We start from the raw sequence: 18,888 nt of genomic DNA on the forward strand, positions 1-18,888 counted from the left end.
CCGCCTGCAATGTTGTCCGTCTGTCCCGGGGACCTGCTCTGGAACAACAAAAGACCACCCCAGGCCAATTTTACACAAGGTAATCTAAATACTTAACATTTCACACACACACACACACACACACACACACTATGCGTCTTTATATATATAGTACATATATATATATACTATACATTTTTGAAGAGGAGATTTGCTCCTGGCTGGGGAATTAGGCTGTTGGCTGAGCCATAGAAAACTTTGATTTATAATACATGATGTGTTTGGTTTATAATACATGTGTAGGTGAATTTTTCCCATGTAATTTTGGGAGATGGGCCATCCTCCGAGTGTAACAAAAGAAGTCATACCTAAATAAATGGGCACATCCCCCAAATTCCCTGCCCTTGGATATCCCAGAAAGCCACTTTTGAACATCCCTGAGTGTATCCTGGCTTCTCTGTTAGGTATGCGGGATACAATCTGTGAAAACTATTTCTAGGGTGGCTTATCATCATGGAGTCATGGTAGTGAAATGCTCGGGATGCAACAACGATCATATGTTTGCTGATAACTTGGGCTGTTCTTCACAGTTTGCTACTTCAGCTGGAATTAGTTCCTGGGAACAGTTCAGAGCCAACAGGTTATTAGTGAAGGCAAATTCTAATTTAGAATAGAGGTGGAAGGGGTCTTGGAGGTCTGGTCAGGACCCACCCCAATCCACATCTTAGGAAAGAAAGAACTCTTGAAACAGGAATTATTCAAAAGGAGCTTTTACTAAAACATGATTGGTAATGGAATACTAGACAGGATCTGAAACTCTTTTAAAGAGTCCCCGAATCAAACCCCTCCCCTCAAACCATCTGGTCAGTCCAGGATCAATGAAAATTCAGGTGTCAAACCCTTCCATGGGAAAGAGGGATCTTCCCATGCCTTTACAACAATTACCTCCTTCCTTTTAGATTCTAATCGAAGATACAAACCAGATCTCTTCTCCCCCCCCTTCCTTTGTTGTTCTCAGTTCAAAGGTACTTCCACTGGTCTTTGAAGACAGCCTCCCAGCAGGCTGAACATGCATCTTCTCTTCTTTGCCTTGGAAAAATGGCAGAATCCAGGGAACGGTATAAGATTTTAGAAACATACAGATAGTTTGATGAATGGGATATGAATGGATTCTGACAGGTCTTCTAGTCCAACGCCCAGCTGAAGCAGGAGACCCTATATAAAGGGGAGAACACGTCAGCGGGGCACTATGTGACTGTCGGGAATACACACCAGTTGCCTGAATTTTGGTCACGTGACCATGGGGATCTACAACGCTCACAATTGTCCAAACCGATCAGGTCACTTTTTTCAGAACTGCTGTAACTTCAATCACTAAACAAAGGGTTGCAAGTCAAGGACTCTCTCTACAGCCCTTTAAAAATAGCCCATAATAGCCCCCAAAATGGAACCCACTAAAATCAAAATTATCCGGCATCCAATCTCCAAAACTAGCCCACTGTTGTGTTTTTGGTTCACCCTAAAGTTATATTCAGTCTGCTAAAGTCTTGCAAACTCGGGAGATAAATGTGGGAACTGCTGAATCCAAAATAAAGCATCTCACCCCACTGAAGAACCTTCTGCCCTGGAAATACCCAACTGGTTTCTAATATTGGTTTCATTGGTTATGAAAAAGCATTAAAAAATAGAGCAAGATTGATTTTACTTCACGTGGAAGTACAGGTAGTCCTCGAGTTGTAAGAGTTCATTTAGTAACCGTTTGAAGTTACAATGGCACTGAAAGAAGTGACTTATGACCATTTTTCACTTATGACCATTGCAGCATCCCTATGGCCATGTGATTTACATTCAGATGCTTGATAGCAGGTTGATATTTATGACGGTCGTAGCATGGGGGGATCATGTGGTCCCCTTTTGCAACCTTGGCAAGCAAAGTCAATGGGGAAGCCAGATTCACTTCACAACCATGTTAGTAATTTAACAACTTCACTGATTCAGCTGACAAATGTGGCGAGGAAATTCGTAAAATGGGGCGAAACTCACAAGTTTCACAAGCAACCCTCTTTTCAGATAAGGCGTCTTGAACCGAACCCCATCAATAAGTCAAGGCAGTCAAGCCTCTGGGTACATGATTAGCTTAACCTAATTCTATGGACATTCAAAACAAACAGAATAAGCTAAATAAAGTAAATAATTAACAGAGGCCTCTGCTTTTAGGAAACAATCCCTACTTTGGGGAGCTGGGAAATAATAATAATAATAAAAAATGCTTTTTATTTCTAATCATTCTAGCCTATTGATGCTTTTTCATTTTTGTGGAGTTTTAAAAATCAGCGCCTCAAAAGCAGGGAAAAAGGGAGGCCCTAAAAGGAGGCCAGGGCTTGCGTTTAACCCCCTTTTTCTAAAAGGTATTTATTTCTAGGAGGTTTTAAAATCATTTTCTCGAATGCAGGGTGGGGGGGGGAAAACATTTAAAACCCGCAGCTGGTCACTTCCGGTGGCTCCGCGGCGACGAAGGGAGCCTTCCCGGGCTGCCCGCGGCTCAGCTGTTGTTTTTTCGCCCGAAACAGCGCCGATCAGCTGTTCGGGCGAATCCGAAGCCCCCTCCTCGGGAGAAGAGGAGGGGGCGAGCTCCCAGGTAGGGGTAGAGTTCTCCAGGGCCGCCTGAGCTTATGGCTTGGGCGGCTGAAGGATTGAACTCCCCCGTAGCCTGGGCTGCTCCCAGCTGGCCGTCGCCTCTGCTCCTGACTTCTTGGAGCAGAGCCAGCCGTCTGCGACCACCCCTGCCTGAAGGAATGACTATGATTTAAAGGAGCAGGCAGAGCGATACAAGAGGAAATGGTAAAGAGGATTACTATGTTTTACTCTCCAGCTTGATGGACTTTTTTGGATTACAAATCTGAAGTGAAAGTGCGTCATATTTGGTAAAAGATGGCGGCTAAACCACCCCCTAAAACTCTTCGGAGTGCTGGAACTTCTCCCGTGCAACAATCATTATTGCAGGCGCTGCATCCTCCTGATGTATTGACATCAAAGGATTTACAAGATGCTCTTGAAAAACATACCCAGGTAATTTTGGAATCAATTAATATTAGATTTGCACAGATGGAGGAGAAATTGGAGAAATTGGAGGAGAGAATGGAGGAGAGGATGGAACAGAAGCTCAAAGCAATGAGGGTAGACATCTTGACTTCAGTGTGTAAAGTGGCTCGGTGTGTGGAAGAATTGGAGGAAAAGCTAGAAGACTTGACTCAAAAGAATGCTATATTAGAAGCAAAAGTATTGGAGAATGAAAATAAAATGGAAAAGGAACTGTGTCTTGCTCAATATTTCCAGATGCAGTTTGCCATTAGAATTAGAGGCTTAAAGGAGAATACTAAGGAAGATCTAAAGCAGCTGGTTTCTGAGGCTTTTGAAATAGTGTTGAAACAGCCAGCATCTGAAATAAAAGGAGGCATGGACAAAGTGTTTCGTGTGAATTCATGGATTGCCAGACAGAGGAAGTTGCCTAGAGATGTGGTGGTATATTTTGCAAAAAGGGAAACTAGAGATGAAGTTATACAAGCTGCTTATGATACTAAAGTTATGATTGCTAATCAAGAAGTTTTGGTCTTAAAAGAAATTCCTCCAAAGATTCTAAGGAGAAGGAAGGATTTTACATTTCTTGTGCAAGAGCTCAAGCAGCGAGATATAAGGTTCAGATGGGAGATCCCAGTGGGGTTGATGGTGACGCACGAAGGTAAAAAGTACCGTTTGGTTACTGTGATGCAAGCGCGTGATTTCTACAATAATGTTTTAAATGCAACGCCATTAACACTTTTGGAAGCTGGAAAGGGATCTGGAGAAGGAGTGCATCAAGAGGCCGAAGATGGTCAGATAGAAGACAACGGTGTTGGAGGAGATCAAGATATAACCTCGTCGGATGAATCTATAAAACAGAGGGTGACGCGTGCTGCTGCAAAACGATCTAAGAAGAGAAAGTAGCAGGAATCGCAGAAGTCTTTGGAACTTTTACGATATAGTCAAGTAGTCAAGTAGGGGAGGGGGGAAAAGATTTGGGTGTAGACGCAATATATTTTTATATTTGGTGGTTTTGTGGAAAGGCTGAGCTTTTTTGGATTAAAGTTCAAGTTTTGTTTGCAATCATTTTTTTTTTTCTTTTTTGTTGTGTTTGGAATAATTATAGATGTGGTACTGGAAGAGGAACGGTCGATTACAGAAGAGTTGACTTTAAAGTTTTTTGATTTGGGATCCTTGGTTAATTTGGAAAATTATTTGTAAGAATGTTATATCATGGAATGGATAAAATGGATGGAGTTTATTTAGGATAAGTATAGGGTTGAGAAGGGTTTTTTTTTCTTTTTCCTTTTTTTTTGTCTTTAATATATGTTTAATACTATTAAGGTTTGTTCCATTCTATATAAGCTAGAGAGTGTCCTTCTCTTATTCTAGTTTTTTTTATATATATATATTTAATATTGTTAAGGTTTGTTTTATCCTATATAAGCTAGAGAGTGATGGATTTTAGAATTTATAGTTGTTAGTATATGGTTGCTTAGGTTTGCTTTTTTTTATATATATATACCTTGTATTCAGCTCTGGGAAGTAGGGGGGGGAGGGGGGGAGGTAGGGGGGGAGGAGGGAGGGGGGAGGAGGGGAGGTAGGGGGGGAGGAGGGAGGGGGAAGGGGGGTTTTTTAAAGGAAAATTGTATTTTAAAACTTTTCAATAAAAAAAAAAAACCCGCAGCTGGTTTTTACCTTTGTAAAATTCTAAAGTCACATATTTTGTCAACTGAGCCCTCAAATCTGCATGTACATGTAACCGCAACTAGCCAGGTGGGAAGTAGACTTGTTCGGGCATGTTAAGGCTGCGGATCCGGGCATGCGTGTTTGTGTCTGATAGTAAAAAAAGGGGGTTAGGCCTTGTTCGGAACATGCCTGTGCATGTCATACCACGTGATTCTGGACAGGCGCAAGGCTCAAGGACGCATGCGCGGGGGAGATTGTACAGTCAGGTCTGAACAGCTAGCGATTTAATTCCACCAGTCTTTTGAAGATGGCAATCTCTGGTTCCAAACCTGGTTTTAAAACAACTGCAAAAGCGAGCGTCACACGGCCTGACACAAGGCCCCAGCCGGAAGAATGTGACAAAATCTGTTGCAGGGGTTATGATAAAGAAAATTTTTTACTCAGGCCCGTTTTGCCCAGCTGTAGCATGGTGTGTTGTAATTTTAACGATGAGGTGCAGAGTAATTTTAACGATGAGGTGTAGAGTACTTACAGTACAGCCTGTGAAATGATGAATGATGCTGCATTATCTCCCTGCAATGGTAAGTAAAATATGTTTTTATTTATGTTAATGTAAATGCTGCTGGCACTGATATCACACTAGCAGGATGTGCTTTATATTTTGCAGACTCCGAATTAATAACGCCTAGACAGCAAACACTTCGAGACACCCCGATTTTATATTCCTGTGGTAATCGCAGCGGTCACAAAACTTCTGCAGATTTTTCTGATCTAGACTATCACTGGAGTTCTGAGCTATCCCAGAGACCACGCTACCAACCCCATGAGTTAAAGAGCTGCAATTTGTGTAAAGACTGGCTTGCTTGCGACTGTGGACATGGATTGGAGGGTACAGGCGGGTTAGGAGCAGGAGCTCTATCACTGCTGGATTAGCAAAACTGAAACAAAAACACCCCACAATTAAAGCTAATTAGAATTTAGCACCATGTATAAACTGGCCACTTCTCTGTCCATTAGGACAGTCCCCCCCTCCCAACTTCCCAATGGAAGGTCAGCGTCCTCCCCGCCCCCAGGCTCTGGCCCAGCTTGGTTCCGCTCCTGGCTCTTAGCAGCGAAGAGACGTACCGGTTGAGGACATTGAGATGCAGCCGCGTGAACATGCCTTTGCCGAGAAAGACCCCCCACCCCCCATCATCATGTTCAGGACAGCGAATGGGATGAAGTCTTCCTCCTAGGGCAGAGAAGCCAAACCGGAAGGTCACTCGGGCGTCCAAGCAAAAGGCCCACCCAAGCTAGAAGTGGACTGTCAGGACCCGGGATCTGCTATAAGAGTCAACCTGGAAGGGAAAACCTTACCGGGGGACTTTGCAACAAATACAATGTCTGGCGATGAAGCAAGAGAGGAGGGAAGGGAGTCTTCCCCCCGAATGGAACCCCAGAGACGATGGGAAGCTGAAGCGGCATATTTCCCTGGGGAAGAAGCGGTGGAGCAGTACGACCAAAAACCGCGGTGGTCGATGGGCGTTGGAAGGAAAAGTGAGTGGGAAAAGGCATCGAGAGAAGTGACCCTGAGTTGGAGCGACCACCAACCGGACTGGAGGCAAGAGATGGAGAGCTCCCTGCACACCAGTGAGGAGGACCGGATCCTGGAAAAAGCCATTGATCTGATGAAAGCAACCCTGAGCTCACTAAGGGAGGAGAGAGCTGAAAACTGCAACCGAGGCAGTGCCTGCGGCCGCAACTGGAGAGGTAACGAAGGGGATCCAGCACCTGAAACCCCGGGGCCGTCCAATGGAACAGGAATTGCTGCCTCAGCAGTACCCCCCCCAGAACCACAGACCTATGACCATAATGGAGCCTGACTCAAAACTACGGCGCTGGCTTTCCCCAGATGTCCGGGAAGGAAAAAGCTGCCTCCTGAAAGAGGTCTGAGCTTCCTCCCACCAGCCGAGCACGGCATTGCCTCCTTTTTCCAGGCTTTAGAAGCACTGCAAATCCATTCTTTCTGGAGCTTCCCCGTCTTTCAAAAGACCTTGATGATGTTCAGATATTTTGGATCAACATCCATAATTCCGTCTTCATGGTCAAAGGAAATACAGTAACTGGCTACATTCTGCACGTACTGCACATCCTTCCGATCTTTTATTTATCACTTTAACTTTCTTCTAGCTGCTCTGAGAACCAGTTTAAGGCAAACCCTCCATTTTAAATCCTAACAAAGCACTTTATGAAACCGAGAGGTGCAAAGAACATTTTGCTTCCCAGCCTGCCAATACTGACTGCTGGCTGCCTCCCCTTCCTCACCTTGAGGATCCTGCCAGTGTATTGGGTAACTGACTTGTCCACCTCCTCGGCTTTCCCACTTCCCCACGCCGGAACGGTTCCCAGGAAGTACTTCCGAGCACAGTCCAGCTGGTGTTCAATTCCCACTCCAGCCAACACCATCCGGTCGGGTGTGTAGTAATTCCTCAGGTACGAGTGGAGGACCATCCTGTCGATTTTCTCAATGTTCTCTGCCAGACAGAACCTGTTCAATACCACAGTGTTTTCCCTGTAAGCTGCCTGTGGGAAGGGCAAACGCAAATGATTTTCAGAAAAGAAGGCAATGACCAAACAGATATTTGACCAGACTTTCTTGCTTTAGGATTGCTGTTGGCCACTGGCACCAAGAAGAGCCCAAGTGAGCACAAGGGAGAGAAAGCTCCGTATCTAAGAAAATAACAGCCTCTCCTAAAGAGTGCAATGGATTAAACAGTTGATGGTAAGCCTTCACTGTCTGATAAACCTGGATTTGAACCCAGGTCTCCCTGATCCACGGCCTGAGCTACTTGAGAACATCTTCGAAGAAACCTGCCTCGGCCCCCAACGTCACGGCCTGCAAGCAGTTCCGTGTGTGAAGCGTTGGGGGCCCAGTAAGCTGACAAGGGGCTTTGAGCAGAGATGGGTGCAGATGCAGCAGGCGAGGTTCCCCCACAAAGGCGGAGCATTGGATCTTGGGCTGCACGATCCAAGAATAGTGCAGATTACAGGGGAAATCAACAGTGCCCCCCCAGAACGCCCCCCCAAGCATAATATCACACTACTCTGTTGTCCAGAAGGAAAGACAGGAGAAGGGAGGGAGAAAGCAAAAGAGTTCATTCTTCAGCAGTTTGGGGGTGGGGGGGGCACCCAAACTCACACAAAGCCTCATTTTGACTTTGCATTCCCCAATGCTGCACACCACTGGACTATTCTTTCACTTCCCAAACTGCAGGCAGGAACACAACGCATTAGCAAAACATGTTTTGCCTTATTGTGCTCCGGCACACATAATGGGCACAATGATGCTTATCATTAACAAAGGCAAGCTTGTTTCTTCTGAAAACTATTCAGCTCCTGCATCCACCACCGGAAGGGAATTCCCAGTGAGACTGAGGAAGCCCCCACGGCCCCCCCAAACTCCTCAGGGGTTGCCCTGCCTGGCACGCTGATCACAGGGTCCTTCGCCCACTTGCCCCCCCAAGCTCAATCCGGATTAGAAGGCCACCAAACAGCTCAGGGGCTTTGTGGAGCAGAACGCCAGAGGGACTTACTGCATGGATCATCTCAGTCAGCAACGGCTCTGGATCGGGCCTGATGTTCAGGTCCTGCAGCTCAAAGCGGACCGCCATACGAGTCATCTCGATTTCCTCATCTGCCAAGAGAAGCCAAGGAGGAACCCCTTTGGATCCAGGCCACAGGACCCAACCTCCTCCCAAGGGACAATGGCCCAACCCCCCTGGAGGGGTAGGAAAATTCCTACCCACCTCCCAAACGGCCCACAGAATCAACCTGTGTTCCTTCCCAGAAGATAAATTGGATTGGGCACACCCACCTACAGCCCCCCCACTCCTGCCACCTTGGTCTCTCCCACTCCTGTCTTTCCAAATGATGCCACTGCACCACATTTTCCTCTGGCAGAAATCACAAACATCTTTATGGCAATGCAATTTGCGTTCAGGTGGGACAGTGAAATCCTGCCTGGCTCTCTTCTCTTGAGGCACAGAAGATGCCGTGACAATCTCACCTGGCAATTTACTTTTTTAACTATACTTTTTAAATTGCGTGTGTGTGTGTGTGTGTGTGTGTGTGTGTAGAGAGAGATGGGAGGAGGGGATATACATACATACATACATACACACACATACAGATATAAACACATTTATTCTCTCTATATATACACACACACGCATATACACATACACACACACATACAAACACACACACATATGGCCAGGTGAGATTGTCACGGTGTCTTCTGTACACACATATATATATCTGAACTTGGAGCCGCCCGGAATGGCCTGGAAAACGTTCCGGTGACGAAAGGAGTTCGAGTGGAGGGAGGGGGGTTAACTTGCAAATGTGCTGGCAGACAAGCAGGTGCACTGTTTTGCCAGTCAGCTGCAGGAAGAAGAGGAAATTTTATTTTATTTATTTTAATCCCATTTATATCCCGCCCTTCTCCGAAGACTCAGGGTGGCTTACAATCTAAGCACAAATCAAATGTGCTTAGCAATATGAGACAGGTGCCAGCCCAGGGTTGGAGGGCTGTGTCTCAGGACACGCTGGCCACGGCAGCAACAGGAGCCCCTTCCGAAGGGGAGATAGGGAGGAAAATGGGAGATAGGGAGGATATTGCCTGTGTGGGCAATAGAGGTTGAAAAATCCAAGTGTTAAGGGGAGAGGCGTTGGAGGGATTTCCCTTCCCTCAGCTGCAGTTTTGCAAAGGGGTCCTGGGGAGAGAAGGGGCCAGAGAGAAGCTGGATCTGGGCAAGGAGGGGCTCTTGTTGCAACTAGAGGCGAGGGGGCTGACTGACACAATAATTTTGCTGCCCCTGATGTAATTTGCAGTTATCGTTCATGACAGATTGATATATTGACCCCAAACTGTACACTTATGACCACAATTGAATCAAAAGTTTCTGTTGCTGACCGTTGTTAAGTGAGTTGCGCTCCATTTTACTACCTTTTTTTTTGCTATAGTTTTCAGGTCATCTCCCCAGTTTTTAAGCCAGTTAGTGCAGCTGCTAAGTGACTCACACCATTGTTAAGCGAATCTGGCTTCCTTCGCTGACTTTGCTTGTCAGACGGCAGCTGCAGAGGTTATAAAGTGTGAGCACGTGAGCCTGGCACTGTGCGACTGTCGGGAATACACGCCAGTTGCTTGAATTTTGGTCACGTGACCATGGGGATCTGCAATGCTCACAATTGTGCAAATTGATCATGTCACTTTTATTCAGAGTTGCTGTAACATCAATCACTAAACAAATGGTGTTAAGTCGAGGACTCTCTCTACAGCCCTTGAAAAACACCCCATAATATCCCCCAAAACAGAACTGTCCTGCAACCAATCTCCAAAACTAGCCCAATTGGGTAGAAAAACTGCTCCACTCTCTGTTCCCAGCCAGTATTCCAACTCAGTCCCCAAACTTCCACCTCATGGACACAGTTTGGCTTTTCAAGGGAAGAAAATGACACTGTTGTACTTTTGGTACACCCTACAGTTAAATTTGGTCTGCTAAAGCTTTGCAAACTCAGGAGATAAATGTGGGAATGGTTGAATCCAAAATAAAGCATCTCACCCCACTGAAGAGTCTTCTGCCCTGGAAATACTCAGCTGGTTTCTAATCAAAGCTTTATTAGGGTCAAAGAGAGAAGGGTAGAGTTAGGTGTATGAAAAAGCATAAGAACTATTGCAAAAGTAAAATATTGATTTTATTATATGTGGAAGTAGTCACAATCAGAGCACTCAGGGCGGGGAGTCCCAAGCTGGGCGAGGGGCTTCTTGGCACCCCAGGAGCCGACTCTGAGCTCCCTCTGCCCAGAGGAAGGCAGTGCTAGGAAGCGCCAAGATCCGGCGCAGAAGCTTCAGTCTCCCTGCCCTGCGATGGACGAGTCAGGATTGAGGAAGAGACATAGCTGCCACCCTCGGGGGGGGGTGGAGCCCCCAAAGGGGCAGCAGCGTTAAGACGTTATACGGCACCCCCAAATCCACAGACTTCGCTACTGCGCAGGCGCCACCTGGCTGGCTGAGGAAGGGCGACGCGGATTGGTCACTCTGGCGAGAGCGGCGATTAACAAAAAGACTCTTCGGGGCGGTCCCTTCCAGCGAAAGAGAAACAGCTACCAGGAAAAGGGTGCGCAGAGAAGTCCCGCCTCCACTTCCGGGAACGAATAGAACTGAGGCGCCTAATTGACTCGGTCGCGGACGGGCTCGGAGCCAGGTAGGGCGCAAGGGATGCCGGGAGTCGCAGTCCGAGCTCTTCTCTGGTGGAGAAAAGGGGGAGGCCGAGGCCGAGGCCTGGTCTGGCTGGAGGGGCGCTGGGAGGGAGGCCTGCCCGGAAAGTCTCACTGAGAGGCCGAGGCTTCGGCTTTCCTCCCCGGGCGGGGCTGGGACTCCCCTCCGTGGAAGGGACGAAGCTGTGACCCGCCTCTCCCCCTTCGCCCCTACAGGACTTCGGGCGACCCGGCGGAGGAAGGAAGGAAGGAGGCCGCGCGGAGCAGCCCCGGGAGGAGACGTCGGGGAAGGCCCGGAAGGGATGGGCCGAAGGAGACTCCGGGAAAGGCCGCCTAGAGGGCGAAGCGGGGAGCGGGAAACGGGCGGAGACCCCGAGACGGGCCTGGAGGGCGGAGGGTCCCTCAGAAGAGGCGGGAAACTCGGGAAACGCCACAGAATCCAGGAGGGAGGAGAGAAATATCAGTGCCCAGAATGTGGAAAATCCTTTGAAAGAAATGGAATTCTTGAAAGGCATCTAAGAATCCACACTGGAGAAAAACCAATTAAATGCCCGGAGTTTGGAAAATCCCTTGAAAGAAATGGAGATCTTGAAAGGCATCTGAGAATCCACACAGGAGAAAAACCATATGAATGCCTGGAGTGTGGAAAGAGCTTCACTCGGACGGGACACCTTCGTATCCATCAAAGGATCCACACAAGAGAGAAACCGCATAAATGCTCTGACTGTGGAAAAAGCTTCAGTCGGAGGGGCACCCTTTATATACATCAAAGGATCCACACAGGAGAAAAGCCGTATAAATGCCTTGAATGTGGGAAAAGCTTCAATGTGAGGGGAAACCTTTATAAACATCAAAAAATTCACACTGGAGAAAAACAGCATAAATGCCTGGAGTGTGGAAAGAGCTTTAGTCAGAGAGGAAACCTTTATAAACATCAAAAAATTCACACTGGAGAGAAACCATATGAATGTTTCGAATGTGGAAAGAGATTTATTAATGGTGAAAAACTCAGTAATCATCAAAGGATCCACACAGGAGAAAAACCATATAAATGCCTGGAATGTGGAAAAAGCTTCAGTCAGAGGGGAGATCTCTCTAATCATCAAAGAATTCACACAGGAGAGAAACCATTTAAATGCCTGGAGTGTGGAAAGAGTTTCACTCGGATAGGACACCTTTATATCCATCAAAGGATCCACACTGGAGAAAAACCATATGAATGCCTGGTGTGTGGGAAGAGCTTTACTGTGGCTGGACACCTCAGAAGACATCAAAGGATCCACACAGGAGTAAAAATGTATAAATGCCTGGAGGGCTTTGAGTGTGGAAAGAGCACCTTTTCCATTCATCAAAGAATCCACTCAGGAGAGACACAGCATAAATTCCTGGAGTGTAGAAAGAGCTTCAGTCTAAGGGGAAACCTTTATGTACATCAAAGGATCCATTCAGGGGAGAAAGCATATAAATGCCTCCAGTGTGGAAAGATCTTTACTGAAAATAGTGGTCTTCGTAAACATCAAAGAATTCACACAGGAGAAAAACCATATGTCTAGAGTTTGGAAGGTGTGAACACTTACTGTTCATTGCCATCTTATCCTTTGTGTGACAACATTTTACTGCTCCCTTTATCTTATATGAGCTAGAGGGCGATAGATTTAAGAGCTTATTGTTGTTAGCATATGGATGTTTATGATTGTTTCCTGTTTTTATACCTTGTACTTAGCTCTGGGAAGTGGGGGGGGGAGAGAGAGGGGGGAGGGGGAGGGGGGATTGTTAAAGATAAAATGTATTTTAAAACTTTTCAATAAAAAAAACATTTTACTGCTCCCTTTATTGCTACTCTCTGTTTAATGATTCTGCTATTCTGTGATGCCTAATAGTTGAATTTAAATCTTACACACTTTTCAAGGAGTACAAAATCTTATGAGTAGAAGTGTATTCAATTCCACAAACTCATATCACAATTTCTTCTCATTGCTGAGATTTCATTTTGAGATTCAGAAGCTACTACTGAAATGTTCTTCCCATGGGCTTAGAAATCAGAGCGCTCTCTCCTGGGTTAATTTTCCGCTTGAAATAGTTCCGTACTTTTTGGCACACTCCCTCCTTCAACACAGAGAACAAACTGCACTCTTGGTTATTACTGAATCAATTAATGAGTCTATTTACCCTTTTCTCTCCTTATGCGGGCCATAACCATTGCCTCATGTGAAGACCTCTGTGTTGCAGGAATATAGTCCTTGCTGAGGGCCAAGCAACGGCTTTCTTGCACTTGGTTGCACTTTCTTGTAACTAATGTTTTTGTGATAACCTTGTAATATAGAAGGTTTCTGCCTTAGCATCTAGGTGCTTGTAACTTTCTAACTGCAAAACAAGGCACTCTCTCAGGCTGAATAGCAAAGGACTTTTTCAGTTGTACATGCTAGAAGATTCAGCTGCCTATAAATGTCCCTTTTCACAATAGATTTCTGTGGCTCATGCTCTGGATGCCTTTTCCCATGTGAACATTCTCCTTTTAATACAATGGTTTGAAATGGTTATTATGGGATGTTTAACTTATTGTCCATGTTTCTGATTAACAGGATTTCTTCCATCCAATCAACTATTCTTGTAGTATGAAAGGAGACTCACACGAATCTTGAGCAGCTGTGTTCTTTATTGGTTAACATTCACTCATATATGTATGTCTTAAACAATAGCTTTAGCAGTTAAACATTAACAGTTTACATGCCATCCCGAAATTGGTTGTTTTTCCTTATCTATTGCTTATCCTTTTCAATTAACACAAGGAATAATATATGATCCAGTTTCCTGCATTCCATAAGCTTATCTTTCTAATTTAAGATCTTGGTTTTTGCATGTTATTTCAAGCCCACTCTGTACACATCCTTTGCAGTCCCTGTCTGAGCTTTGCCATCCAAAAAGGAACATACAGAATGTGTACTTCAAGATGGACTCAGGAAACATGCTACATATTCTTTTGTACTTTTTCTACTGTATGTGTCCTGTGCTCCTCTTTTCATTAAGGGAAACCTCCTTGTGAGATTAATAAGTTGCCTTTAAATGATCTAATTGGAACAAGTGTCCCATCAGGTACAAATTTTCCCTTTGTCCACACCCCACCCCACCCCCAATGCCCGTCCAGATGGCAGGAACTGGCAGGACCTGGCTCTAGAGCTAATTTGGCCTTCATGGTTGGGGATGTCATTGTTTGATATAATCTAAATGGGTTTTCCAAATGTCAGCACCATGTAAGACCATCCCCAGATATCTGAAACTCTTGTAAATTGGATGCTCTCAGTAGTTCCCTTATCTTTATAAAGCTTTTTAGCAGAAACAAGAGACTCTAAGGCCAACAAAGCTTTGTGAGATACGATCCATATCCTCAGCATATAGGAGGAGAAGTAGGGCCCAGGGATTGACACAGGTGTAAGCAGGAGAATGATCAGATGAGCTGTTGAGCAGCGGAGGTCTAAATACAGCCCTGGGAGACTGAAGAGGTACCAGGTTGATTAGCACATTTCATACAAATGCTGAATGAGAAAAAGTAACATCCCTTTGTACTGTATTCGCCATGTTCATCAAGATTTCTCTCAAATGTTGGTTTAAAATCTACAAAGGCTTCATGCAGTGATTTTGTCCATGCCATTTTGTTTTATTTAGAAGAATGTTAATCATAAATCAAAATTCACAGCCGATGTATTATGCAAGGAACTATCAGTGCTGTTTAATTGCATCAGTTTCAACTGATTTCACAGTAGATTGAGATTTGATAAAAAGGTACCCCTAACTTTTTGCTTCTACAGGGGGACTCGACCATTCACCTTGTCCTTCTCTGAAACTTGGAAGGGACCTTGCAGGTCCAGCTCGAACCAGGATTGCCACCGAGACGGGGCAACTGATAGGCCAGCTTGAACTCAGCCAGGAAGTAATGAAGGCTGGACTTGGACAACAGCCAGAAATCCAACTCTTCTCAACACTGCCACACTTAGCAAATGTGAATGTGGGTGTTAGATGCTATGGAGAGAGTAGTGTTGCGTGAATCAAATCAAAATTTACTGGTCTGGCCACGATATCTCAAGCTCTGGAGCAGACATGTCAAACACAAGGCCCACGGGCCACATCCAGCCTGCAATGTTGTCCGTCTGTCCCGGAGACCTGCTCTGGAACAACAAAAGACCACCCCAGGCCAACCAGACATTGATCTACAACCTGGTTGCGTCCATCAAAACTAGAACGTGCTGAGCTTTAGATCCACAGGGCAGCCCTGGAACCAGCGACGTTCCCTGCCCTGCTTACCGGGTGCACACGCAAGTGGAGTCTCCTGGCTATCTTGCCCCGCAGGCTGACTTCACCCAGGGTACTGGCCATCTCCTGTGCGCACACCCTGGTGGTGGGGCGGCTTCCTGGTTCTAGGGCTGTCCCATGGATCTAAGGCTGAGCAGGTTCTGGCTTTGATGGACGCAACCAGATTGTAGATCAGCGCCACCCCCCACCAGCACCTCCACGGTCCCCTTGCTGAAATAGCCTTGCAGCCACAGGCTTCCCTTTCACCAGGACCAGCCCTGCCCACCCACGAGGCATAGTGACGGGCAGTGGCAGCATGGAGACCGATAGCATTGGCAATCTCCCCGTCCCCTCCTATCACCAAGCATAAAGGCCGGCAGGTGGCGCCAACAGTTGTCCTTTGCTGTCCCCTGATGGTCGGTAGGGGGGTTGCCGCTCGGCTGTACTTCATCTCGAGGGCCGGGGAAAGGCCACGGCGCCCCCCCAGCAAAGAGCTCAGTGGCTCTCTCAAAGATTCCTTCGTTGGCACTTCCTGCAGCCCAGGGCTCGTGGGGGCTGGAGCTAGAAGGCTGTCCGGGCGGACAGGGCAAGTGGTGTGGCCTTCATCATCCACGACCGCAGCGGAGAAGACCTGTGAGTGGAAGTCCTGGAAGGCACCATATTTGTGCCGGGCGGAAGCGCTGCAGGCTGAAGGCACCATCTTTCCAGCAGGCGGAAGGAAAAGTTAACTGAGCTCGCTGTCGCATTCTTTGCAAGTGTCGGAACAGAGCGAGACTCCTGGCGCCCTCTGCAGGCGGTCAGCGGGAAAAGGGAAGGGACGAACTGGGCGATCGCCTGCCCTAGATTAAAACGATGGCCAATTTTTGACTTGTGGACTTCAACTTCCGGAAACCCTGAGCCAGCCAAATACTGTCCATGCTGGCTCAGGAATTCTGCGAGCGGAAGTCCACAAATAATAAAAAGACCGTCGTTCATCACCTCTGACATACAGCAACCTGAAGTGGGACGCAGCGGTACCCAAGGTTCTGTTAACACGACCTGCTTCCCCACTCCTGGCGTTGCACACCCAGACCCCTGGCGTTGTTTAACAGGCTCAGTGCATGCCAATTTAACCTGGCAAACTGAGCAGACCCTGCATGTGTGAGGGCTTCCCTTGCCACTGTGGCTTATTGCAGGGACTCCACCGGGGAACCTCTCCAGGCAGGTGACTCTCAGTCTGTACCTGGGCAGCCTTGGCTGACTTGGGAAGGAAAGCTTGCTTAGGCTTGGATGGGGGACCACCAGGAAATGCAAGAGATGATGTCTAGCAATGGAACGTTTAAAAAGCTCGGCTCCCTCCTCCTCGGGGCGCCCCCCAGATAAGGGAAGGCTGCTTTCCCGCCTCCCCCACCCTTCTCCCCATCGGCTCCGACCCCCTCACGGGAGGGGGGCTGCCTGGGGGTTGTGGGGGGAGCCTGGCCGGAGCCCCCCGGAGGAAGAAGGGAGGTCAGAAAAAACCCCGGCAGGCCCCTCAGCTCCGCCGGCCTGGATGTAGGGGGGTGGGAAGACAGGACCCCAAAGATCAAAGGGAGCACCTCGCTCCCCTTCCAAAAGAAAACCTTTGCTACTGCGCAGACGCAAAATGGATTATGGATGGAAGGACGACGCTGATTGGTCGCTCTGGCGAGGGCGGCGATTGGCACAACAGCTTCTCAGGGCGGTCCATTCAATGGAAAGAAGAGCTAACAGGCGCTCTGAGAAGTCCCGCCTCCACTTCCGGTATCAAACATTACAGAAGGGCCGAATTGACTCAGGTAGGGCGCAAGGGATGCCGGGAGTCGCAGTCCGAGCTCTTCTCTGGCGGAGAAAGTGGGGAGGGGGGAGGCCGAGGCCTGTCTGGTGGGACGGGCGCTGGGAGGGAGTCCTGCCCGGAAAGTCTCACTGAGAGGCCGAGGCTTCGGCCTTCTTCCCTGGGCGGGGCTGGGACTCTCCTCCAGGGAAGGGACGAAGCCGTGACCCGCCTCTCCTCCTCTCCATTCCCCCCGGGCGGGAAACTCGGGAAACGCCACAGAATCCAGGAGGGAGGAGAGAAATATCAGTGCCCGGAATGTGGAAAATCCTCCAAATCAAATGAAGCTCTTAAAAAGCATCTAAGAATCCATACTGGAGAGAGACCGTATGAATGCCTGGAATGTAGAAAGAGCTTCAGTCTGAGGGGAAACCTTTATAGACATCAAAGGATCCACACAGGAGAGAAACTGAATAAATGCACAGAGCGTGGAAAGAGCTTCAGTCGGAGGAGCAGCCTTTATAGACATCAAAGAATCCACTCGGGAGAAAAACCATATGAATGTCTGGAGTGTGGAAAGAGCTTTTCTGATAGTGGAAACCTCCGTAATCATCAAAGGATCCACACTGGAGAAAAACCATATGAATGCGCAGAGTGTGGAAAGAGCTTCACTCGGATGGGACATCTCCGTACACATCAAAGGATCCACACTGGAGAAAAACCGAATAAATGCACAGAGTGTAGAAAGAGCTTCAGTCGGAGGAACAGCCTTTATATACATCAAAGGATCCACACAGGAGAAAAACCTTATGAATGTCTGGAGTGTGGAAAGAGCTTTTCTGATAGTGGACACCTTCGTATTCATCAAAGGATCCACACTGGAGAAAAACCTTATGAATGCTTTGAGTGTGGAAAGAGATTTAGGGATAGGAGCACCTTTCGTGTTCATCAAAGAATCCACTCAGGACAGACACAGCATAAATGCCTGGAGTGTGCAAAGAACTTCAGTCGGAGGAGCACCCTTTATAGACATCAAAAGATCCACTCAGGTGAAAAACCATATAAATGCCTGGAGTGTGGAAAGAGCTTTGATCGGAGGTCCACCCTTTGTGTGCATCAAAGGATCCACACAGGAGAAAAACCACATAAATGCCTGGAATGTGGAAAGAGCTTTGGTCACAGGGGAAACCTTTATGTACATCAAAGGATCCATTCAGGCGAGAAACCGTATAAATGCCTCCAGTGTGGAAAGAGTTTCAATCATAGGGGAACCCTTTATGTACATCAAAGGATCCATTCAGGGGAGAAAGCATATAAATGCCTCCAGTGTGGAAAGAGTTTTACTGAAAGTGGTGGTCTTCGTAAACATCAAAGAATTCACACAGGAGAAAAACCATTTGTCTAGAGTTTGGAAGGTGTGAACACTTACCATTCTTTGCCACCTCATCCTTTGTGTGTCAACATTTTACTGTTCCCTTTATTGCTACTCTGTTTAATGATTCTGCTATTCTGTGATTTCTAATAGTTGAATTTGAATCTTACACACTTTTCAAGGGGTACGTAATCTTATGAGTAGAAGTGTATTCATTTCCACAAACCCGTATCACAATTTCTTCTCATTGGTAAGATTTCATTTTGAGATTCAGAAGCTGGTACTGGAATGTTCTGAAGAAACTTAGCAATTTCCATTGTGCCCACGGTTCTTTCCATGGGCCTGGAAATCAAACCGTTCTCCTGGGTTAATTTTCCCCTTGAAATAGGACTCTCGCCTCTTCCGTACCTTTTGGCACACTCCCTCCTTCCACACAGAGAACAAACTGCACTCTTGGTTATTACTGAGTCAATGA

General features: G+C 47.0%; 1 protein-coding gene across 4 annotated transcripts; it reads right to left on the reverse strand.

Annotated features, from left to right (window-relative positions):
* Positions 1–748: 748 nt before the first annotated feature.
* On the reverse strand, positions 749–8,644 carry LOC308674874 (mitochondrial-processing peptidase subunit alpha-like). Of its 4 annotated transcripts, none has more exons than XM_081339704.1 (4): positions 8,301–8,644; positions 7,033–7,290; positions 5,261–5,301; positions 749–1,068 (listed from the first exon to the last, which is right to left on the reverse strand). In XM_081339704.1, exons 1-4 carry the CDS (start codon positions 8,385–8,387, stop codon positions 999–1,001), a joined length of 456 nt encoding a protein of 151 aa, XP_081195830.1. In that variant the 5' UTR covers positions 8,388–8,644; the 3' UTR covers positions 749–998. The 4 variants fall into 4 exon arrangements, with proteins under 4 accessions (XP_081195830.1, XP_081195833.1, XP_081195832.1 ...); XM_081339707.1 differs by having other exon boundaries at positions 749–1,194; XM_081339706.1 differs by lacking the exon at positions 5,261–5,301.
* Positions 8,645–18,888: the final 10,244 nt, after the last annotated feature.

This window comes from Vipera berus, assembly GCF_964194415.1.
Source record: "Vipera berus genome assembly, chromosome: 15".
NCBI lineage: Eukaryota > Metazoa > Chordata > Lepidosauria > Squamata > Viperidae > Vipera > Vipera berus.

Bases quoted from the DNA above. Each gene is read 5' to 3' on its own strand.
- LOC308674874 (XM_081339704.1), bottom strand. From the start codon at position 8,387: ATGACTCGTATGGCGGTCCGCTTTGAGCTGCAGGACCTGAACATCAGG. The intron at 7,291-8,300 runs GTAAGTCCCTCT...CCCTTCCCACAG, and splicing joins TGACTGAGATGATCCATGCA to GCAGCTTACAGGGAAAACAC. The intron at 1,069-5,260 runs GTAAGTACTCTA...CATTTTTCCAAG, and splicing joins ATCATTTCACAGGCTGTACT to GCAAAGAAGAGAAGATGCAT.